The 25266-nt window shown below is 39.0% G+C and overlaps 1 protein-coding gene across 4 annotated transcripts; it reads right to left on the bottom strand.

Moving 5' to 3' along the window:
• Window positions 1–696: 696 nt before the first annotated feature.
• On the bottom strand, window positions 697–25135 carry LOC131222584 (chloride channel protein CLC-d). Of its 4 annotated transcripts, none has more exons than XM_058217717.1 (23): window positions 24514–25135; window positions 24341–24413; window positions 23970–24191; window positions 23829–23875; window positions 23634–23732; window positions 22999–23073; window positions 17523–17611; window positions 13909–14049; window positions 13714–13784; window positions 13515–13594; window positions 13251–13388; window positions 12711–12773; window positions 12533–12607; window positions 8523–8674; window positions 6896–7031; window positions 6292–6423; window positions 6111–6188; window positions 5966–6021; window positions 4490–4576; window positions 4249–4405; window positions 4011–4112; window positions 3835–3930; window positions 697–1021 (listed from the first exon to the last, which is right to left on the bottom strand). In XM_058217717.1, the coding sequence occupies exons 1-22, from the start codon at window positions 24691–24693 to the stop codon at window positions 3877–3879; spliced, it is 2307 nt and encodes a 768-aa protein (XP_058073700.1). In that variant the 5' UTR covers window positions 24694–25135; the 3' UTR covers window positions 697–1021; window positions 3835–3876. The 4 variants fall into 4 exon arrangements, with proteins under 4 accessions (XP_058073700.1, XP_058073699.1, XP_058073697.1 ...); XM_058217716.1 differs by having other exon boundaries at window positions 3849–3930; XM_058217714.1 differs by having other exon boundaries at window positions 3884–3930.
• Window positions 25136–25266: the final 131 nt, after the last annotated feature.

Raw genomic sequence — 25266 nt, 5'->3', positions numbered from 1 at the left:
TCCTCCAACTGTTGATAGTTGTCTAATCAGACCGACCATGATCACTGTATCAGTGTGATTTTCAGGGCACACCTGTTGTGCGCAGCGGTCTGTGGGGCGTATCACATCCACTCCATCCATCAGGTGCAGCCCTTGATGTTGGCCCGGTGCCAAAAAATCAACCCAATCCACAACTCGCTTGGGCCACACCACAGAGTAATGGGGAATGGACGTGAACCTAACCATACGTTTGTGCCGGGTCCATGCACCCGATGGAGATGAATAGATACTCCAAAAATCAGCCTGATCCAAACCTTAATATTTGCATGTAGCACCGATGAGATACTAAATATGTACCCCAAAAATCATGCTGCTTGGGCTGATCCTGTCTGATCGTTTAGAGATTTGACTGTCGAATAGACATAATTTTTGGGTGTGTTTTTTCCCCACTCCGACACAAACTCCATGGTTTCATACAATTGTTCGGAAAAAGGAGCAAGAACAACATGCATGTTGGGGAGAATAAAAAAGATAAGCATGTCGTGGCATCTCCACCATGCAGAAGCTCATCTAAAAAAAGGAAAACGAAATCAAATACCACATTGGCTGATCAAATGAACCTCAATTACTCAAACTTTACATGAAAAATGAATCAATAACTCTCCCACATAGATCACATCAAGCCATAGGAATTGTAAATTTTCTTGAAGCCAAAGGAAATGTAAATTTTCTCCTTTTTGATTCGGCAATCGGAAAACCTTATTTGTACACTGGTTTCCCTTCCTGTATAATGGTTTTTTCGCATTGGGTCTACTTGGACCCGTTTACCGTTTTTTCTAGGTTACATGAATAAATGGATATATCAAATTCTTGAATGTAAAAGGAGCAATTAATCATGCGCATACATGTATTTCTAACCTACGTCAATAGCAGAGGGGGAGAGGAAAGAAACACCATCTTGTTCTCTCATCTCTGTACCAGAAGACTATCAAGAAGTGGGTGCTGCTCTGAATCTACTTGCCTTCCGCCATAACTGTGAGCTCTGTCAGACAGGAAAAAAGATGGTACAACTTTTAGCACAATCTTCTAAAAAATTACAAAATGGAATGGGGGGATGATCAACTCCTCTAGTTCAGGCATTAAAACTTGTAATGACAGGAAAGATATAAAATTCATGTGCCAAGTCAAAGATCACACTGCAACCCTCTCCAGCATATCGTTTTTAACATCTCAAAAAATAGGCTCCAGTAACTGGGCCAAGATTTTACTCATATACCAGAACCCAGTAATATTTAATATTTGATATTATAGATGCTGTAGATCCTGCTGAGTAGCAAGTTTTGGTGCTTTTTTTTTTTTTTTTTCGAGTTTTGACAAGATTTTCCAAGTCCAGTCAGGTCAAGTCAATTGAGGCATGTCTTGATGAAATCTGATTGAGTTGATTCAACGGGTTTGCGTGAAATCTAATCAAGGCTGTTGAGTTTTCTCAAGTTTTCAAACAGGGACAACCGAGAATAATAGGTTGCAAGCTCGTGATGGAAGCTACCAAGGTGAATACTTTGATCCGCCAAAAAAGGATTCTACCATGAGAAACCTTTCTAATATAACCTATGCTCTATAACAAAACATACGAAGCTCAGGGTGGATAAATCAGATTTCCAGATTTCTCACTTGCAATATGCTGACGACACATTGCTATTCTATGAGGCAGATTCTCTATATGTTGAAAATCTCCGCTAGATTGTTATTTGTTTTGAGGTGGTTCGGGGGCTAAAAGTTAATATAAAAAGAGTGAGATCCTGGGGGCAGGCATCTCAAAGGAGTTGAAGCTTTTGACGAGTGTGTTTGGATGCATAGAGGGTTCCTTTCTTGCTACATATCTTGGTCTTCCGTTATGCATTGGAAGACCAACAGAACATCTTTGGATAGAGTGCTTGAAAGGTTTGAGATGAAGCTATCTTAGTGGAAGTCTCGACAGTTATCGCTGGGTGGGAGAATTACTTTGATTAAGACGATGATGTTACCTGCAAGTTTATTATCTCTCTCTTTTTAAATATCCAAAGTCGGTTATGGAAAAATTAGATAAACTTAGGTGGGAATTTTTGTGGAAATAAGCAGATGGCAATCATAAATTCCACCTTACGAAGTGGGAAGAGGTATGCAAGCCTTGACACTAGGGTGGAGCGGGGTTTCGGAAATTGGAGGGTATGAATCTAGCTTTGTTAGGAAAATGGGTATGGAGATTTGGGGAAGAGGTGGGTTCTCAGTGGAGAGAAGTGATAATTAGGAAATATGGCGTTGAAGAAATGGGGTGGTGGACTAGGTCGTCGTCACTATTATACAGGCCTCCACATTTATGGAAATCCGTGGCATCAGTAAAACATAAAAGTATGGAAAGGGGTTGGCTTTTTGTTGGGGGATGGGAAGAATATTAGATTTTGGGAACATAGATATGGGGGATCAAAAGGTGGGAGATCTTTTTCCATGTTTGGAAGGGATCTCAGCTGAGGTAGGGTTGAGGGTAGCTGTTGTTTTTCCTTAGTAGGAGAGGAGGTAGTGTGGGCCCAACTGTCTAGGCGGAACTTGGAGGATGAAGAGATTGCAGAATTTATCGGCTTGATTGAGTTGTTGTCAAAGATGACTCCGGTAATCTCATAACAGGATTCTATGAAATGGCTAAAAGACAAGTCCAACAAATTTTCAGTGAAATCCTTCTGCATGCTCGTAATTAGAGACACATCTAGTGGCAGGGTTTGTTCCACAACTTTCATTTGGCGCTATGGTGCTCCTCCAAAGGTGGTGGCGCTTTCATGGCTAGTGGGGAGGAAGAAGGTGCTTACAATAGATAATCTTCACAGAAGAAGCTTTATTCTTCCGAATGTTTGTCTGATGTGCCTGCAAGATGAGGAAATGGTGGATCACCTCTTCCTTCACTGCATGTTTGCAAAAGGGTTGTGGGATAATTTTTTCTCTGTTCGGTTTTTAATGGGACTTGCCAAAGTCGGTTGATAGCTTCTTTTTTATGTGGCATGGCGTGGTATAGGGAAAACTTGGAGAAAAGTCTGGCGATTATGTTTACTAGTGGGCATGGCTAGAAAGGAACCACCAATGTTTCAAAAATCGTAAGGGGCAGGCTTTCAAGGTGTTTAAAAGGGCAAAATCTCTTGTAATAGAATGGGCATCATCTTCAACGCTTTTTAGGATTGTTGGGAATTGTAAATTTTTCTGTTCGTATATTTGTAAAATTTGGGCCTGGGCTTTTTTAGAAATAATATTATCAATCTTCAAAAAAACAAAACATACGAAGCAGTCCATACAACTGCCTTTGGTATAGTTGCATGAAACATGAAAGCTGCAAGAGATTCGGATGCAGGAGGGGTAAGTGTCTATTCAAAAATGTTCATAGGTATAAACAGCTAGGAAGCAGGAGCAGGAATCCAAAGCACAACTTGAAGCAGAAGAAACACCTGGTTAGGACGCTCATTCAACTAAACAAAAGGCCATGAATCATGGGAACCATTTAGTGGCACTGCACATGCATGTTTTCCACCCCAAATTGATCCTCAGGAAGTTATTCATACTGTTTATGCACTAATCCTGATAAAAGAATTCCTTCCTGAATAGAAAGCCCAAGTTGCATGCACATAGTCAATTGAGGTTCCTTCTGGAGTCCAGCCAGAACTGATGGTTGAAAAACTACTAGTTTGTAAAAATGGCATGTCTATCATTTCAAATGGCATTGCACCATGATAGGACACTTTAGAACAACTACTAATGTGATATAACCAGTTCAAAACATGTAAGATGTTAATTTGGAATCAATCCACTGCAAAATATCTTCTTATGTTATGGTACCAAGAAATTCTAACCAAGCGATGTGAAACGGGTCTAGCTGCATCAAGACCTTACACTAGTCGATTGGAGCTCCAATGTTGTTGAATCCTCGTTTTCCTGCAATTCCAGCCAGTAACCTTCAGTGGTAAGAAATTTCACCAGAGCAGAACAGAGAGAGAGCTGATGCAGCTAAATACCTCAATCAACAGATCCTTCCTGGTGATCAAACCAATAGCACGAGAAGGACGAGGGACAACAAAAATATGTCTCAACCCTAGTTGACGGAAAAGATTGTAAACCTGTGTCACACATGATATGCAAACCATTATCATGCAAACTGCACGCATGGCCGTCATTATAAATTGCCAAAGATAAGAAATTAAATCACTTTTGGAAAAAAAATAATAATAATAATAAAGAAATTAAAATACACACCTTTGCCAAAGACATATCTTCTGGGACAATGTACGGGGATGGGTTTAGAAAAGGAGCAAGATCTATGTACATTTCCAAGTCATCTTGACCTAGATGGATGTCTTCTATGGACATTCCTTTACTTGATACAGGTTTCACAAAATCACTGAAGTTGTGCCTGTGTTTGAGAGGTCAACCACTTCATTAACTCTTCATATATGAGTAAAAAAGGGGGAAAGAATAATACCAATCTTCCACTAACCTGATTGGGATGGATCCTCCACTTGGATCACAGGGCAAAGGGCTATGCTGGAAGTCTGTCTTAGACTGAAGAAGTACCAACAAGTGACTGCACAAAAAAGAAATTACTCAACTCAAAGAGTTTCCTCTGCTAGAATCAATGACTGGTAACTGAACAAACCCAAGCATATTTCAAATAGGTTTGCATGGCAACCGCCTAGAATAGGTGTTACATGGTCCCTATTCCCCACCAATGTATTGTTTCAGCAAGATGGAGGCCGTTCATCAGGTGCACCCTGCCGTGCACTTGCCACTACCCAAAAACCAGGCCGGTCCATTCATTGGATGGGCCACACATGATGATGAATGTGGACCGCTTTTCTAACAGTTCTTTTAATTCATACATCTGGCCCTCCCAATGACTAGACAGGTTCTATTTTTGGGCCACTGCAGGCCCACCTAGTGATTGTCCCGGATCTTGCACAAATGCCACACTTGCAAGTGAGGGAAGATTAAGACCAAGGGTAAACTGTCATCCGAAACAGGTACGTATCACCCAAAAGGTAGAGGTATCGTCCATGAACCCATATCAGCCTGATACAAGGTGATGCGGGTTATACGGGGCTGTAGCACACAAATTTCAAAACTTGAGTAGGACTCGAAATTGTACTTGTAACGCAGGACAATTAACCACTTGCTCTAAAAGCTTGAACTATTAGAGTACAGCGAATTAATCCCTTTATCTCATAGCCCAAGCCCCACATTGCATGGGTTAGGACCTAGGCCGAACCCCCCTCATGGGCCCCAAATCACATGGGTCACCCACCTCGAGTGTGTCCCCACATCCCACAGGTTACCCCACTCGAGCCCAGTGTAAAATGCGCATTAATCACCCCCGATGAGGAGTTTCGAACACCAGACCTCTCCCGTGGGCCTCGCCCACCCCGAGTGTGCCCCTGCAATCCCACAGGCGACCCCACTCGAGCCCAGTGTGAAAATGCTTCTGCATTAATCACCCCCGGTGAGGAGTTTTGAACATAAGACCTTCCGCTCTGATACCAATTTGACGCAGGACAATTAACCACTTGCTCTAAAAGCTCGAACTATTATAGTACGGCGAATTAATCCCTTTATCTCATAGCCCAGGCCCCACATTACATGGGTTAAGACCTCGGCCGAACCCCCCTCGTGGGCCCCAAATCACATGGGTCACCCACCCCGAGTGTGTCCCCGCATCCCACAAGCTACCCCACTCGAGCCTGGTGTGAAATGCGCATTAATCACCCCCGGTGAGGAGTCTCAAACACGAGACCTCCCCAATGGGCCTCGCCAACCCCGAGTGTGCCCCTGCATCTCACAGGCGACCCCACTCGAGCCCGGTGTGAAAATGCCCCTACATTAACTTGTTCAAGCAACCATCAAAATTTCTTCTGTTTCTACTTTCTACCAAAACCAACCATACATCTAGAACAGGTAAAATAGTTTTTAAAGTTTTTACCTGCGAAGTATGAGTCCAATGACTAGTGGCTCACCATTCTGTGCACGATCAACAACCTGATCCCAAACAAATATGAAACATAATTTAGAAATTCTTGAAGGGTTTGAAACACTAAAATCTGAAAAGGAATATCATGGCAACTCACGGGGAAGCCATTGTGCTTGTTGCTTCGCAAAATAGAAAGTACATCTGCAACTTTAACAACACGGGAGAAGTAGACAACCTTTCAAGCATCAAAAGGCAAGCAAGTGTAAGTGAAAAATTGCATGATAGTAAAACAGTAGACCTCAACAGTCTGATTTGAAAAGCCTTCCAATAATATCAACCTTTTGACTCCTGCAGGCCTCTTTTGCTGTCATATTCCGCATATACTGTTTTGGCCTGGACTCAAGTAACGGAATGTTCCTCAGACGAGCTTGCTCCTCATACAAACCTTCATTGAAAATATCACCAACAGCCTGTAGCAGCAAAAAGAAATTCAATTGTGTTCTTCAGTTTGTGTCTATCATCATCGTCGTCGTCGTCGTCGTCGTCTAAGCCTCATCCCAACTAACTGAGGTTGGGCTAAATGAATCATTTTTCAGCCATTCCACTATATCATGGGCCATAACCATGCGCTAGCATGAGTTTCAAATGTCATATTGTTTAGAGTCATGTTGGAAGTTATGGCATAACTTTGACGCCGGCTGCCAACCTGACACAGCCCTCCTTTATCCAGGCAGGCAACTGGCTCTCATAAAACTCCCACATACACAATGTAATAGACTATTTACGTAGGTTGATTACAATCAAGCTTTATCTAATAGTATATTTCATAGGTTGATCAAAACTCAAGCTTTATCTAATAGCCTATCATATAGGTTGATTACAGTTGATGAGTTAGTTTGTGTCTACGGGTAACACATACATTTGTCATATTGAAGGACACACCTTTGATATAAGAAGAACAAGCATGATAAGAGGTAGTAGTTTCAAATTATTTGTGATCTCAACCATAATGACACAAAGGGATACTGTCATCCGCATAGAACCTCCAAGAAAAGAAGCAGCGCCAAGTAGAGCATACCTGACAATTCATCCCGAGTTAATCCCGAGTTACTAGGAGAAAGACTCATTCAAGGCAGCATAATCAGCATGTTTGGACACAAGGAAGTGCCAAGTAATGAACCAAGAGAGGAAATAACAGATTGAAGTATTAAACACATGACTAAAAAAGAGCCTGATAGCAACGACTTGAAAACCTTGCGACTGCTTGCTTATTGTAAATTGGAGCAATGGTTTGAGAGAACATCCTCAAAAAGATACAAGGAGAAAAGCAAAGAAACATGAAAGTTCTTACACTACCTCAGTATACACAAAGTTTCATCTTTTATGCAAAACCCTAATCAAACGACCTTTATGATTGATCACAAGATTTTTTACTGATATCATAAATAGCAAACATAGGCCCTAACTAAATGAATTTGAGCATATCTGCAAGTGAGAAACGTGGCATCCTAGAGAAGACCTTAAATGATATTGAATGCAAGAAACATGACCAGAGTGCGAGTGGCTCAAGTGATGTACGATTGCACCCTAACCACACCAGAAGCAGGGATAGAAAACCTCCGTGCATATGCTGTTCAAAATCAGACAGCATACCTACAGGCTACACCAGTTACAGAGTTCAGATAACATGCAAAGGCAACGAGTCAATCATGTCAATAAATAAATTATATAATATAATTAATGATATTATAATCTCAGTCAGTGGAAAGTGAATCTACAATTTTCCTTATTATGATAGGTTCCTTCCTACTACCAAGTCCAGACTTAAAAACTAGGAAAACTTTACACATTCATAACCTGTTTCTAAAGATCTTCGCAATCTTCAGAACCTGTTTCTACAATTTTCCTTATTATGATAGGGTCCTTCCTACCTACCAAGTCCAGACTTAAAAACTAGGAAAACTTTACACATTCATAACCTGTTTCTAAAGATCTTCACAATCTTCAGAACCAACAAGTAACAGAGAAAAAAGACTTTTTGAAAGGTGTCAACTTTATTAGACGCGGGGGGGGGGAGGAACAATCAGGAGCTCCTAGAAAAACTCAATCGCCGGGAGACCTAACAAAATAACAGTTACAAAATTCCCCAATCTCTTGAGAGATCTTCCATAGAAAGCCCTCTAAATTCCTAACAAATTAAAAGCCCATCTGATGATCTTGAAGAAGATTATTATCTTGATTGAGGTTACCGACAATGGCTTATCCTAAAAACTTATCCTTTTCCTTTTTCCACAAGCCAAATAGGATCCCGAAGAACACAATCTTCCATAGGACTTCCTAATGGCCTATGAAAGGTCCGCTATGCCACTCCATCGAAGAAAAAATATGGTTATTGAAAGTCACCAAGAAAAAATCATTCAGAACGGGATAATCTGTCAATTATATCAAAAGAAAAAGAAATCCCATAGGAGTTTTAAATAATGATAAATAGTAAAAGAAAAGGTACCAAACAGCTAGCATAATCAGAATCATAATCAATCAGTAGAATATAAACAAATGAGAAACTCACGTTCCCTCCTCAACATTGAGTTTCTTATAAAAGTTAACCACAAACATTCCAACAAGTCGTCCATACGTCGATCCTATCATTATCCCAGGAACAAACTGACCAGCTGGTACAGCAGTCCCAAATGTCACGACTGCTAGGGAATAAAACATGACCTGAAAATAAACAATTAAAAGTAGTGAAACAGTTGGATCTAGAAGAAAGTGAACACAATATCTATCAAACCAATTCACTAGATTAGCATGTGAAAGTTCAAGAAATACATTGGAGAGTAATCAAATCAATTCTGCAAATTGAAAGAGGACTTTGACTATGGTCACTTTTGACCAATCTCTTCTCATTTATTCTGTAATTTGAGAGCACACTTCCTCTGCCATTATATTGTTTAAAACTGGTGCCTTCAGTTGAATTTAGAATGTCTACATATGATTAAAACCTGTATCTACCTCGTATTGTTGATTAAAAAGTATGAAAAACCTATGTCCCATAACAGACCATTACGGGGCTATTATGGCCTTTACAGGGGATGTAATGTGCCGTTAACGGCAATTACAGGTCATTTTTTTCCATAACAGCTGTTACAGCAGTTACAACCCCGTAACGTGTAACGGTTGCCACCATTACCTTTACATAACAGCATTTACGGCCCTATAACGGCCTTTACGGCACACCACGATTAGGGCCACATAAATTTTGAATCAAGCTAATATTTGTGTTTTCCCTTCATCCATGCCTTTGTGACCAAACAAAAAGGTTGGATGACAAATAAAAATCATTGTGGGCCCTAGGAAGGTTTCGATGGTAGACATCACTATTCCCACTATTTTCCAGTGGTGTGGTCCACTTGAGCTTTGGATATGCTTCAATTTTGGGTTCATGCCCTAAATTGATATGAAGATATAGATGGACGAAGTGGATAAGATACATCCAAGGTGGGCCCCACAGCATTTATTAAGAACGCTAAGGTGTGCTGAGTAACGCAATACGTAATCTACTTCCTTAAATAAGGCCTAAAACAGTAAAACACGAAACCCAGCCCCTTTTCCTTCGTAAGAGCCTCTTTTCCGAAAATATCCTCCCTCAAACCCTAACTTCCGATTTTTCCTCCGTAAGCGAACGAAAATCCTGATTTTTCGTAACCCTAACATCACATTAAAAGTTGGCAATGCCTATCTTTCCATAAAATAGGCATTAGAGTATTTTTTTACGGAAAATCCAAAGTATTTGGGGTTTTTTTCGTACCTATCTGAAGTCCGGCTATCGATCCGCAATCCAACCACCAACAATCTTTCGAAACTCCTCAGAGGCACCGAAGTTTATTTTCTCGAACAGATCAAAGAGGGGAAAAAAAAAAGAAGGTATTTTCTTTTTCTTTTTTTTAATCTATACTTGCGCTTGATTTGGGATTCAATTTCATCTCTAATATTCATTGCCAATGTCACCCTTTTATCCAAAAAAAGGAAAAAAAGAAAAAAAGAAAAAAGAAGAAGAGGGTTGTTGGCTACAATTACGACCCCGTGGTAGGTGGGAACAATGAGATATCGGCAATTTTTTGGAATTATCGAAAAAAAAAACAATCGTCGAGATTTTACTGATATCCAAAAGAGAAATGAAATAATGCGCTATAGCCTTATAGGTTTCAAAAGGCTAGCGATATTGAAATTATCGATGACAATTAGATAATATCGCAGATAATTTAAACATTGGTTCCAACTTTCTCGAATAATATCTTTGCCAAGGTATTCAATAATGGTAATGGTTCTCATTACGGACCCTGTAACAGCCTTTGCGGTTGCGGCCGAATTTCTTTTTAAGGGAAGAAAATGCGTTGGCCCTATAGCGGGCATTACGGCCATTTTTCTTCTGAGCGGGTGTTAAAACCCCATATTGTGTGACAACTCCCACCATGACCATTACATAACAGTCATTACGTAGGCATTTTTTAAGAAAAAGATCTTTGTGCAACAGAGACCAAGAACTAAGCCGGTCAAGAGTAAGTTAGTACAAGATGAAGGTTCTAAAAGGGCAGGCAAAAGGCCCAAGTGGAGTGGGTGGAGTTAGTAAGAAAAGACTCCAATTAGTTGGGATGAGGTCTAGATGATGATAATCATCATAAGAATCTCCTGGTATTCTATCAAAGTGAAGTTTGCCAAAACTTTGGTTGTTGTATCCATAGTATGGAAACTCATGGCGTCAACTCAAAAGTCAACCAAGTCAAGTCAACTCGGTTAGATTTCAAGTTGACTTGATGAGAAACTCGTTTCTATCATGTTTTTCTTTCTAAAATTTTTGCAATGGTGTATTTGGACAAGGAAAGAAGATAAGGAAATCACATTTCATGGAAACCATATTTCCAGGATATGCATGGAAATGAAAACTCATTTTTGCTGCCTGGTTCCAAAGATGAATTTCCACAGAAAATTTTTCCCCCATTTCATTAATTTGATATGGCCTGGAGTGAAATTAAATTCGGTGATAGAGAAATAGTTGAGAAAGGATGCCTTCTCTTGGAAGGCTAGGATCTTTAGAAGTAAAAATTAAAGTACAAACATCAATGACCTTTAAACAAGAGGCCCACTCCAGAACATCTCGCACACAATGAGATTTCCCTACCATTTTTTAAATTGAGGTGCCTCATTACCATAATGCGGAAAACATGAACACGGACCCATACAGCCCAAAACATGGCCACTCTTATCTGGATCATAGCCAGAAAATCATATTAACCAAACAATCCAAACCATTCAATTGTTGGGTACCAAATGACAATTGTAAGAAAAATGGTTTCAGCCGAAATTCAACAAGTTAGGATGACTAGAATCACTTGCGCAGTGTGATTTAAGGGGTATGCTCTATCAACACTAGGCCCTATGATTTGGATGGTTCATATCAATGTACTTCAATGCTACAAGCTTGGTGAAACATGAGAACCACAACTTAATAATGGTAGAAAACTGACACCAAGCCTAGGCCCTCTAACAAAACAAGTCCTTCCTCAAAGGAATTATATAGCTACTTGCAAGAATAGCAATCCTAATCCTGATGCTGGGATGCATGAAAATATGACGTGAGTGCAAGACAATGGCCATTCAACAGGTGAGTCCAACCATGTATGTTCTGTGGCCCAAAACAGGACTGAGCATCACGTTGGCTACACTTGTAGTTAAATCTGAACCACTGGTCATTTTTATAACTGTCCACTTTCTTAATGCACATGTGACCTACCAGATGACTATACCAGCTTCTTCCTTTTTGACCACAACATACGATGGGTCACATCAGATGACAATCAGATCTCTCACAAACATCCATGTTGGCACCTTTGGAATAGAATTTGGATGCCTACTCTCACAGCCATTTCATTTCACTGAGAAATGTTCACAGCACCTAACCCAGTGCACTTTGAAACTATATGCGCCTCAGACATGGAAACAAGTGATACATGTGTAAGATCCAATCAGCTTCTTAGACAATCATCACCGTGTAGACTCCATGCATCTAAGACCAGGCAAATATGATCATCAGATGTGGAGGAGAGAAGGTTGCTCTCAAATATTTTACCCAAATTCCCTCTTGTATGGAGGTGAACATAGAGAATTGCAGCAGACCTTTCCCTTTTTAAAACAAATAAATAATTGAGAGTAAATATATGCTGATCAGAGAAAAATGAAGGGTGAATATGGAAATAAATATTTAATGTAAAGGCAAAGCATGCCTTCTGCAGTCTGGTAAATCTTCATATAAACCCAACTCGATGGAAGTTCAAATCAAGATGAATTTCAGGTCCAACTAAGATAATAAAAGGCATCTTTATTCTAGAGTTAGATAACTAAAAGACATCAAACTTACAAGGATAACAAGGCAAAGAATAATCTTTTTTTAAAAGAAAATTACATCTACAATACCAAAAGAGAACCATGCTGAATTTTCCCCAAGCACTTTTAAATTATATCAGAGAAAACAAATAATTGACTCGTCTACAAGAAAAATAAATGAATATAGAAATGGCATACCAGAAAGGTGAGAAGGCTTTGAGCACTATACTCATGAAATGTTTTTGCACTAAATAAATTGCGAATAGCATCATCCTGCAATCAAGAACATAGAACATTTAAAAGAAAATCACAAAATAAATATAAATCATTTAATAAAAAAAGTGAAAGACTGGGTTGCGACAAGATTCATGAAAACCTGAGTATTGAAAAAAATAGTTGCCAAATCATTGTATTCATCCTTATCTTTGGCACAATAAAACTGCACAAAGCATAAAGTTGGATGAGATATAAAATACAAAACTAATAAAATATGCCAACAGCAAAACGGATAATCATTACTATGAGTCTATGACAACCTAAAGGATAGAAAGCATTCCTAGATAGGTCATCCTACAAATGCCTCTTTAACAGGAGGTGAGCTGTACTCACGCAAGCATGCATAAACAGATGCACCAAGGCCATTATGTTGTTGATCACCATGAAGGTATTTGTATCCAAAACTTCTAGAATGTTGTTGGCAACCAAGAGGGTCCATTCATGCACCATTTAATTTTCTATATAATATGCAAACTATTCAAAACTGCTGCAACATAATGGTATACAAATGATCGATCAAACTTCCACATATACTTGCAATTAAGCACCTAGAGGGAAAGAACAATGACAAAACTAAAACCAAAAAATTATCCAGGAGATAATCATAGACATAAAAAGTGATGTCATGATTGAAGCTCACATTTACATAATTTCCATATGTTCCTGGTGGCCGAGGGCATTCAACCTCTGAAGCTGGGCATGGACTGCATTTTCTTAGAAGTGGCAATCCAAAGGAAATGACTGAGGTTATCAAAGATATAAGGCACACTTCAATAATCTGCAACAATGAAAAATAACAATAACAATCAAATTTGAAGTAGATAACATAGAAGAAGAAAATTCTGAGTCCAGGGAAACATGTTCTGTTCATAGGCAATCCCATGATCATATATCCGTAACTTACCTTGATCCTATTCCCCTTCTTATGTAAAAAGTTACGACGCCAGTAGGTAATGTAACGAGTAAGCTGATTAAACAAGGCTCCTGAGAAAGAACCAACAAGGAACTACTTATGAAAAGCAAGAGATACAAATCAATGTAGAAAATCATGAGGGCATTCCAGCAAGCGGTACAAAAGGAAGCATAGTATGTGAAGAACCTACCAAGAAGACCTCCAATAACCCCAATAACGGCCATGGGCAATAATTCCTGGAACGAGTAGTCTTCTTGACCACTAAGAAAAATAAATAGCAGTCACTACAATAGACAAAACACCAGCGAAGAATTGACTCAAAACTTATATGCAGAAAAATACAATAGAGAGAGAGAGAGAGAGAGAGAGAGAGAGAGATACAAACCCTGAAATATCCCAGATTATGAAGCCACCTGAGCCAAAATGTCCACAATTTCCACTCTTGCACCACCCCATTGCAGAACGTACCACAACAGCCACAATAGCAGATGTGAAGAAGACACGCCACATCAGATGACTTCTCCACCTTTTGAGAACACGTAAAAATGACAAAATTCTGTTTAATTTATTGGCATATGTACACAGCCAAGTGAAGAAGTTACAGCTATTAGAAAACCAATCTAATGACCAGGATAGCTCCATACACCTCATGATCAAGGTTCCAGTGTACCAGACCATTCTTTGTTGAGAATGTTGTCTAGCAGCCTGAGCTGCTGAAAACTGAGTATTATTAGTCTTTGACCTCTAAAATTGGTGTTGAAAGCATTTGGAAGTAGAAAACGTTAATTTTTAGTGATTCTTATAAATTGATATGATGTTGTGCTTTGGTCGTCATTGCACCTTGCCCCTGCTTTGATTTGTCAAAATTTCTTGTGTTTTGATATCCAAATAGGCTTAATATAGTTGGAAATTATTTTCTAGCCTATCTCTATGCTTTGAATGAAAAGGGAGAGAGAGAGAAGATGAAGAAATATTGAAGAAATAAGAAGATCGCGAAAAGGGTTTTTTAAGATTTTAAAAAATGGAAAAAAGGTTTTCGATACCCGTATTGGCATGTGCAGGCCTGCATCTGCACCAACATGACCTGTGTCATCCAATATAGGTCGATACCAGCCACTAAGGGTCCTGATTTCAGGTCATCCATTATACCCCCACATCACAACTTCAACCGATATGGTTACAGCTGTATCAGCCGACACAATGCCAATTGTAGGATCCATGCTCGGATATTTTGGCATGCACATGTTCTGACAATTTTATATTAATACTCAAGTAGCATTTCTTAAAAGACTTGGTCGAGAATGAGAAATACAATAACAATGAAATGAGATGGGAGCGATATCAAACTTGGGTAAACTATCAATCCTTTATTTCGAATTTCTTGTTCAGGTGGTGAATAAGTTTCAAACTGAGATAAGCTTTTCCTACAATACCTCCTGTTTTTCTTGAATAATGATTTTATTTAGAAAAAGGAAAGATTGCAAAAGGGACCAACCTAATTAGTTGGGATAAGCCTTAGATGATGATGATGAAAAATTGCAAAGTGGGAATGAATCCCCGATTCAAATCAACGATTCCCTTCTTTAGCTTATAACAGCCATTAAAAAAAAAAAAAAGCATCACATTCCCTTTCACATATATCAAGGAAAGCAAGATGTTAAACATCAACACTCAGTCTGTAATTTCTACAAAAATAAAAGCCAACGCCCAAAGTACCAAAGCTCCTTGGCTGCCAAAGAAACTACAGCACTAGGAGTGCACTGCAGCAAAATATTCTCGCCTTGAAAATTAGCTAGAAAATGAAGCCTCTCCTAAACTGTATTCTACCAAAAGCTCATTTGCTGCCCAAGAAACCATGCTACTGGAAGTGCATTCCACCAAAATGTATTCACCTTGAAAATTAGATGGGAAGCAAAGCCTCCCCTCAACTGCATCCCACCAAAACTTATTGGCTACTCAAGAAACCACATTGCTGGAAGTGCATTCCTGGTGCAACCTGATTATTGAGTCAATGAAATCTCAACACCTGAATTGCAATGAAATGGACAAGAGTATGCCCACAACAATATTTGAGTAGAGAGGAAGAAATAACTATATTAATATCCAAGTTTTTCTCTTACAATACTTGAGAAAACTCACACTCGGAAAATTTGGAATTCCTACCTCCTACACCTCCCCCTTTTATAAAATCCTAAAGACAATCCCTATGAAGCTTTAATGAAAATCCCCAACTATTAGATTCATTTTAGATCAATCTTAGTTGATTTCAAATCAATCTAATTTACCTACGATGGCAACGAACTTAACAATATTAAAAGCAAATCTGGGAAATAATCCTCAAAATCTTCAATTGCATCTTTAAATCAACCCCTATATCTTCCATAAATAGTAAATTACAGTTCCTAATATTTAGGCACTAAATTAATCAACAGCCACTCCAAAATCAGCACATGTTGGGCCCTACGGTGGGCCACAGGCCTACATTGTACACCGATGGCCTAGATCTAGACTGTTTTTGTGAGTTTGCCATGAATAAAGAAATATGTTTTTTTTTAATTTAGGTATGTTGATGCTCTTAACCACTCCAAAAAGCTTTACAAGAGGTCTGTTGATGTTCTTAACCATTACAAAATAGCTTTACAAGTGGTGATAAAATAAAATTAAAAAAATAAAAAGTCTAGGCATTGATTGGAACAGGTCAACATGATCATCCCAAATAAATGATCGTCAAAGTTAAACTAGACGGGATGAATTATCTAGAGATGTTTAATGCTAATCAAAGGAAACTTGGTTTTATAATCAGAAATACAAAGGAACCTCTGACAGATGATCATCCCACGATGATTGGGCAAGTGATAATCTAATGGCTATGTCATGGTTCCTCCATTCCATGCAACCAAACACCAGTTGTGGACCGTTATTTTTAAAGACCGCAAAAGAGATTTGAGAATTATGGCCAAAACATATTTCCAGGAGTGGATATCAGTTGTATCATGAAATAACAAATATACAACAAGGAGAGATGTCAGTTGATGATTACTTTGCAACAATAGGACAAAAGTGGGAATCCTTCAAAAAAAAAAGGCCAAAAGTGGAACTAGACCACTATCAGCCTGCTGAGTACTGCATAGGAGAATAAAAGGTGAATGGAATGACAAATAATTTTTGAACTCTTGGCCGGGTTGCTGTTTTGAATTGCAGAAATTGTGGGCCCTTGGAAGAGACTCTCTACCTTCTTCAGCATATGTCTACAACAGTACAACTACATCAGGGGAGAAGCTAGTGGACAAGCTAGCACAGGCGGCCATAGCTCCAATCTTCCTGAGCACACATGGACACATGTATGCACACATTCTCTGCAATCTTAAGATAAGATTCTTGCTTATGGTACGGTTAACGTAGAAGGGTTTACAATGTCTACATTCTTGCCAGATTCCCAGCTCCTGTATTTCTTTACAGTAGCAAAACAGATTCTTGCATATGGTATGATTCATGTAACAGGCTATATAGAGGTGGTACATTTTGTGCAAATTTTCTCCTTAGATTATAGCATGAAAAAGACTTCTCATTGATGAAAGAATTCAATTTTTCACATCCATACATGTTGCCAATAATTGTGTCACTATTTGTGGTTAGTTTCAGGAGTCCACCAAGAATTGGGAGAGAACTCGAAAGATAATAGTAGTGTTTGACTTTGTCCCTAACTGATTCTAAACAAACGTTCCACTTACAGAATCCACTTTATAAATCAGTAAAGAGAGAATATATAGATCTAAATGCCTACCTAATTTCCATGAATGACATCTACTGAGGCTGAATTTATAAATAAGGACTTTGCAGAACATGAAGAAATCAAAAGTTTTCAAATGTGATGCTCAAACATGCAAAAAAGACAGCTATGTTGGTAATGTTGGCAACGTAACAGTTTTTTTCTCTTTTTTTTTTAAAACCAAAATATTAATTATTTATCGAAGTTGATGAGCAAAAACACTTTCTTACCAAGATGTAACCTCTTCCAGTGCAAATAATACACCCCCAACTGGAGCTCTAAAAGCGGCAGCAACACCAGCTGCACATCCACAAGTTACCTTCCAAAAAGTAAAACACCAGCCAATATAAGAAGAAAAAAAAGATTAAAAAATGAAAGCAAATCAACTTGCAGAAATTTGGAAAGCATGGTTTTAGACAAAAGGGAAAGCAATAAGATAAATATGGCAAAATAGGAGAACTTGCTCAAACATAGCTGTTAAGTGCTATTTCGGAATTTTATACACATGTAGGTGACCATGCTGCTGGTAAAAAAAAGCAAAGGGACTTCACATTTTATTTTTTTTATACACAGAATCCACGTGCAGACCAAAGTCGGTTCCTTCTCACACATGATACATCTCTTACTTACAAGAATCTGTGTAACAGGCTTGACCACAGATTGAAACTCAACTCAAACAAGTCGAATTGAATGGAGATTCAAGAAAAACTCTATTTAGTCAAGTTTCTTATCACCCAGGCCTCAATTTGACCGATCTCAAACAAAAACAAAAACAAAACAAAACAAAAACAAAAACAAAAACAAAAAAACAAAAAAAAAAAAAACGCCAATACTTGACTAGACTCACCAAATCTCAACAATATTTTTATTTTGAATATTAAAGATTTACCGAACCTTTATATACAATACTTGAACCGAGACTTCGACTCAACTAATTTCAGAGTCAAGTTCTAGAATTCTAAATATTGGTTTGAATATCCTTAACACTGGTGAGAATATAATGGGAAAACTTGAAAGCAGTGTTTTGAACAGTGCCCGTAGCGTAGCCGTAGCGTCCATAGCTACAACACTACATGGAGTTAGTAAATAGTGCAAATCCCCTGTAGCTTATGCTATAGGGGTCATAGCATATGTGTAGCATACACATAGCATATGTAGCAAACGCTTATTTTTTAAAAATAAAAGATAATTGTATTTTGTATTTTTTACTAAATACTCTCAACCTTTGGGATTTTAATTTATTTTCATTCTTGTGACTTGTGGTTTCAATTAAACATTATTAATTAAAGCAGTTTTCTTAGAAAGTTGTTGATGCGATAATGATTTGATTTGGTTTATATAGGTGGATTGGCTTTTGATAAATGATCATTAATAACTTGTTTGAACATGCATATACTTCAAAAAATGAATCAACTTTTAGGTATTTTTATATATTTTTTTTATTTTTTCTTACTATTTATTATATTTTTTTATTTTTTAATTAAAAAATAGAAGTATCGTGTAGCTTATGTTACTTATGCAGCACGCTACGGAGAGTTAAACGCTACACAGCACGCTACTGCTATTTAAAACATTGCTTGAAAGTAAGAATTTAATAAAAATTACAAAATGCATGCTAACCATGAACGACACATTAAAGGCACATGCCATGCAAGCCAAGTCAATTACTCCATCGTGTTGCTTTTGTTATCAGCATTAATCTATGGTGTTGTTGGCTCTTGGTGTACAATGCACTTCATTTCCAATTATAAATATAGTATACCTCACAAATCATGCACACTCCCAATTTTATAATAAATGTTTAGGATAAAAATTCAGATAACTTCAATGTTATATATCACTTTGCACAAAGCTTCTATTTTGTTTATTTTCCAAGCCTAATATTGATTGAAAACCTTGTTGTCCCATCTATGTCCTATTTTCAATCTTCACAACATTATTTGTTTTGCATGGGAGGATTTTCACCTAGTTAAGAGGCATTTCAATCATTAAGGACCCTCAAAGTTTCAATTTGGCTAGTGCACCTTCAGATTCTGCACAATAAATTAAGGATTGAGGACCTATTTTTAATTAAGGATATAGTCCGTGATAGAGTGGAATCGCAAACAGGATTCGTGTGGCTGACCCCAATTGCTTGGGAATTAGAATAATGCTTAGATGATGATGATGACGACGACAACGATGATGACAACGCTAATATCCACAATTTAACAGCCAAGATTTTTCTTTTTCTGTGGAAAAAAAAAAGGAATGAAGCTGTGGACACATGGTAACACTACCACTATCGTAAATGAAAACCAAAGTCGCCACCATCTCTATTTTATACATGGATGATATTATTTCTAAGGAAGCAACAATGTGAGATTGAAATCTCAAAATCTAGTGTATTTGACATCAAGGATTTGGGACCTTTGAAATGCTTTCTGGGGATTGAAGTTGCTCCTCTAAACATGTTATTTTCATTTCCCAACAAAATTATGTCTGATATCTTCTTATTTTGCCATATAATATGCCTATTGAAGTTAATCATCTCCATGCTAAGCAATTTAAGGCCCTTGGTGATTCACCATTTGGTTGGTAAACATATTAATTTGACAACAACTCGTCAAAATATTTTGTACACTATCAGTATGATGGATCAGAGATCCAAGACAAGGTCCATCCTTGAGTATTAACTAGGCCAACTACTCTGAAATCTGGATATTAAGTGGGGTGTCTACAGCAAGAAAGCCAATTGGGAGGGCTAATGAACAATTTTAATTTTGAGACAAATTTTGTAGTGATTTGAGAGATGAGCCATTTTTTTCCATCATAAGTTGCCTACACGCACCTTTCAGTAACTTCGTCATCTTGGAAATGACCCGCGCTAGCACCCTTTTGAATCTTGTAACCAATACCATAGCAAAGATTTTGTAGATTCTCCTAATTAAACTGATGAGCGAATAGTTTTTCAAGTTTCTGCTCCCGACACCTTTGGAATTAATGCAATGAAAAAGCCCCCTAATTTCTCCGATAGTCTCCCTTGATTACAAAACTCCCTCATAAAATCCATAATATCTTCCTTAACACCCTCCTAAAAAATCTGAAAGAACGCTTACGGAAAACCATCCGGCCCCGATGCTTTATCCCTATCCAGGCTATCCATAGCTTTCTTGACCTGTTTGACAGGGAATGACTTCTCCAACGATTCCACTTCTTCACTTGACAAAGAATTAAAATGCAAACTATCCAAAGTGGGCCTCTACCATCCTTCACAACAATTTATAGAATCGAACTATCGCATCGCACACCTTATGTTTTTCATCAAATTCTATCACCCTCCACAACAATGCTATTTATCTTATTACATTTAACCCTCGCACCAATATTGTGGAAAAATTGTGTCCCTATCTCCCTCTTTTAACCACATAGCCGGCAACCTTTGCCTCCATTTGATCTCTTCTTCCTTTTAACTGATTTGCATAGACTCGCCCAAGTTACCCTTGTAGACATTTCTCGTCCTACGAAAGATCTTACTGCTCTGCCTTTAGATTGATCTCGTGAATCTAATTTAACATTTCCTCTGTTTTAGTGTACCTTCTGCCTAAAACGTCCTTTTTTCCAATTGAGGATTTTTGTTTTCAACAATTTCAGCTTTTGGCTAATTTTAAACCCTACAAATCCATCCACCTTGAAAGAACCCCACCACTCCTTGACAAGACTCAAGAAACCCTCCACCTCAAGCCATGACAGTTCAAACCTGAAAGGTTTTATACTCAATTCTCCTCCTCGAACTCCAGTAAAATTGGGTGGTGATCTGACACCGGTCTAGGTAACCTGCGTCGCAACATCAACGGAAATTTTTCTATCCAGCTGAGCAAGACCAAAAACCTATTAATAAAAAATGATGAGAGAAAATGCTTCAATAAAAAACAGTTCCACCGGCGGATTCGATACTTTGAACCAATCTTCTTCCCACCCAAAGGCCGACCTGTCAACCCATCCATTTAGCTCGATCACCGACCCTTCTCGAAACAGGACTATTGACAATGGAACCCCATCTATATCCAACTTCTGGCTCAGAGAAACCCACACCTCACTACCAGAGAGAGGCTTCAACCAGGCTACCCCTCCCTCAACACCCCAAACCCGGTATTGACAAGCTTGGCCCTCTTCCTCTTCCCCAACCCCACCTTCCCACCCTTTTTCTGCTCCATACTCACAATCTATTGATTCAGGAATCAGGTACATACCTTGCTCTCTGGACCAAAAGCTTCAAGCCCTCAAACCTTCTCCCATTCAAAGTTTTCACCACATCATCCACCTTCCCCGCATTCTCCAGCCAAACAAACATGAAACCCCTCATCTCACCAGACTCTTTCCTCTTCAGACTGACTATATCCAATACCAAGGCAAATCGCCCAAAAACACGACGGAAGTTGATGTCCATCCACCCTACCAGAAAGTTCTCAAGGAATAGGGCGGGAAGTGCCAGTATGGGGCCTGACTGCGCCACCCCTATCTTCCCGGTCACCTAACCCTTCTTTGACCTACTTCCATCCCTCTCCTATCATCTCACCTCCCGAACCTTCACCAGCACAAGCCTCATCCCCCGGTAAGGACCCCCTCTCAATCTCAACCAATTGTTTCCTTTTTGCTACTTCCCCCTTCAACTAATCATCCCTTACCCAAATTGCCTCAAACTACATCGTTCCCCTGTGCTCTGTGATATCCGGGAGTTCTACCTCGTCGGTACCTTCAACACCTCCCTCCTGGGTGATTTACCTCTGCTGACATAAACCCCCTGAATGTAAACCTTCTCTCTCACTTCCCATCTTTGCAACCTGCTCCTCCCCAGGCCCCGCGAACCAATATTGAATCTCCCTTCCTGATCTGCTGATTGTCTTGCTTGTCACTGTCGATCAGGAATCTAGTCTCTCAAAATTCGATGTCGCTCTCACAGACTCATTATTCAGAATCAGTCATCTTATCTAGAGAGATTCCTTCAATGCTTGGGAGAGGTTTCTAGGGTTTGTATGTGTACTTGGCTATCACTTACAAACCAGACAAAAGCATTGTCAATGGATCCCATATGTGTCTAAGGAACGCGGAAAGTATTGACTACCCATTCCTTCATTGTCCATTTGCTGCTACTAAGTGAATGTGGTGTCATAGACTCATAGCCGACTTGGTTTAGACTTTAGCATGGTCAATGTCAGCCTCAGTGACCACGCTTTTGAAGGCAGAGATGGCAGGCCATTGGGGTAAAGGAGAGAGTTGTGGAACCTTCATTCCTAGTAGTTCTATGGTCAATGGGAAAGGAAAGAAACATCAGGATCTTAACTAATAAATCTAAGTCAGCTGCCATGGTATTCGATAAAGTTAGGAATCATGTCTCTTTCTAGAGTTTGCAAGGTGCGCTAATGAAGATACTTGGAAGGAACGCCACAGGGAAATCTTGTACAGTAGGTGTAAGAGCCTCTTCTTTGTGGGGTGTATTCTTTGCCCATTCAGGTGCTTCCTTTGTAATAAATCTGCTTCACCACACACACACACACACAGAGATCAACACGACTTCAGAACAAATGAAAGGTTAGTGAAGCAGGTTGAAGAATCAGCAAAAATAAAAGCTGAAAATCCATTCCAAGCAACAGTATATTCCTGATTTCTTACATTATATGCAAGCATTTACATGTAACATTTTAAAACAGTATAAAAGTTACTCACAAGATCACGGCGATCTCGATCGCTTTTAAATACTTGTAGCCATCTTGAGCTTAAATGATATTTCGTGGATCCACCCTGAGTGCATTTAAAACATGAAAAATGATAAGTTTTAAGGACAAAATACTAGTTATTGCAACAACCAAGCAAGAATAACAGAGCGATATGATTTTTGACAGCATTTCAATCAATGTTAAAACAAAGACTGACCATCTACATGATTAAGTACAATGAAATAACCATGGAATATATATATATATATCACACTTCTCAGAAATATAAAATATAAATGTGCTTGCTAATTAGCAAGAAATATGTAACTTCAAAACAAAGCAAAACAAAATGAATAGATGCATTGAGATGAATCATGGGAAGCATTACATGAGAAGGACAGTACAGAACATCTAATATTTCTACAAACTAAGGCTCCTGACACTCAACAGGATTTGACGGGGACCAATAACAACACCCCTTCAATTTTAAAAACAAGGAAAATGCTTGACCTATCAGTCTAGAAGGCAAAACTACCCAATCCCATAACCCCAAAATCTAGGCTAAACTAGTCAGATAAGAAATTTACAAAATTACCAAACTGTGGCATGCATAAAATTCAGTCTTTACAGGAATCAAGTGCTTACTTGTCCAAGTAAAGAAGCAATACAAGCACCAGTGTGAACAAGAGGGCCTTCCTTACCCAGAGCAAGCCCGCCTCCCACTGAACCAATGCTTCCAAATATCTACAAACCCAAAAGATAAAAATGTGCATGCAAACACATTAGAATAAGGTCATAATCTAAGATCTCAGCAAAAGCAAAAAGGTAACACAACCGGACCTTTCCAATCAAAGTTCTAAAAAGGAGGATTCCAGGTGTATCAATGCCTGCATATTCATTTACATTAAAGTCAATCACAATTCTCCCAAAAGAACACTGAAAACAAAAACAAAAACAGCAATTAACAAGTAATGTACTCACCGTTCAAGTACCCCTTAATTTCAGGAATGCCAGATCCTGCCGCTGCGGGTGCAAATTGTGTGACAATCAACACAGAAGATAAAACCAAAGCCAGGTTGATCAATATGTACACAATGAAACCCGCAATGTAGGAGCTCTGTATTATTTTGAAGGTTGCAGCAAACTTCCAGCCAGCGAAGTTCTCAACAGCTAGATTGATAAAAACGGCAGCTAATCCAGTACCTAAAGAGCGATAAAACATCAAATGATATCAAAAGAAATAAAATTTCCACAATTAAACTAACTGATAATTGAGAATAAGAAACAATTCAAGCTCACATAAACCAAACAACCTCAGCTCTTGCTTACAGAGAAGAAAACTCCATTCTTACCAATGCCAGTAAGCAATGAAAAGAACCATTTCACCATCACATAATATCCAGTGTACAGCTTTCCTCTCTGTGCCTATCATCGGATCTCAAAACAAAACGGAGAAATCAGGTAAAAAATTGCAAAATTCTATCTAGTTCTCCACCGAAACCCGATAAAAACCCTGATACTCGACCTGATCTTCCCTGTAGGCGTAATTCTCAATGATCTCGTAGTCTAGGCTCTCAACACCACCTCCACCATTGATCCTCGCCGTGACCTCTGCATCATCCTGTTCGCCGTCCTCCGAGCTCGGCAGCCGAGACCAGACGAGCTTCGCTGTGTCGATCCCATTCTGGATCTGGTTCGAGAGCATGATTTACAGAGGAAGAGAAGAACAATAAGAAGCAGAACGGGAGAGAGACTGGTTGAGATCAGATCCAAAGCCCTGGAAATACAGGAATTCGTTGTCTTTGAAGTCCTTTCGTGGAGAAGAAAAGCAATTCTCGGATCTGGAGAGACATTTCTAGGGTTTCTACCCTACATGTGGAGGACAGATGGAGGAGAGATGGGATTTGGAATGAATGAGAAGTGATTGAATAGATTTATATGAGGGTTTTCAGGAGTGTTGTGGAAGCTGACGAGAGATAGAGAGTTGGATGACTGTTTTGTGGAAATCGCTGCGACTCTAAAACAGTTCTCTTGAATTTCTTCTTCTTGCTCTGTTATTCGTCTACGTTTCTCGTTTTGCTTTGCAGCCAAGATTCCATACGTACACCTGTTCCTCTTCAGCGGGTATACGATCCGCGGGAACGAGATTGCTAGCAGCACTTGAGCGTGTGCACTTTCAACCAGCTCTTGCGCTTCATACGTACTGCGGTCTGGCATGCACCATTGATCATCCCCGATCATCATGTGTTGTTTGCCGTACAGATGCACTTAGTCAAAA

Source organism: Magnolia sinica, chromosome 13, assembly GCF_029962835.1.
Source record: "Magnolia sinica isolate HGM2019 chromosome 13, MsV1, whole genome shotgun sequence".
NCBI classification, from domain to species: domain Eukaryota; kingdom Viridiplantae; phylum Streptophyta; class Magnoliopsida; order Magnoliales; family Magnoliaceae; genus Magnolia; species Magnolia sinica.
Note: the sequence above shows the minus strand (reverse complement) of the source record. Positions and strands in the feature narration are given on the sequence as shown.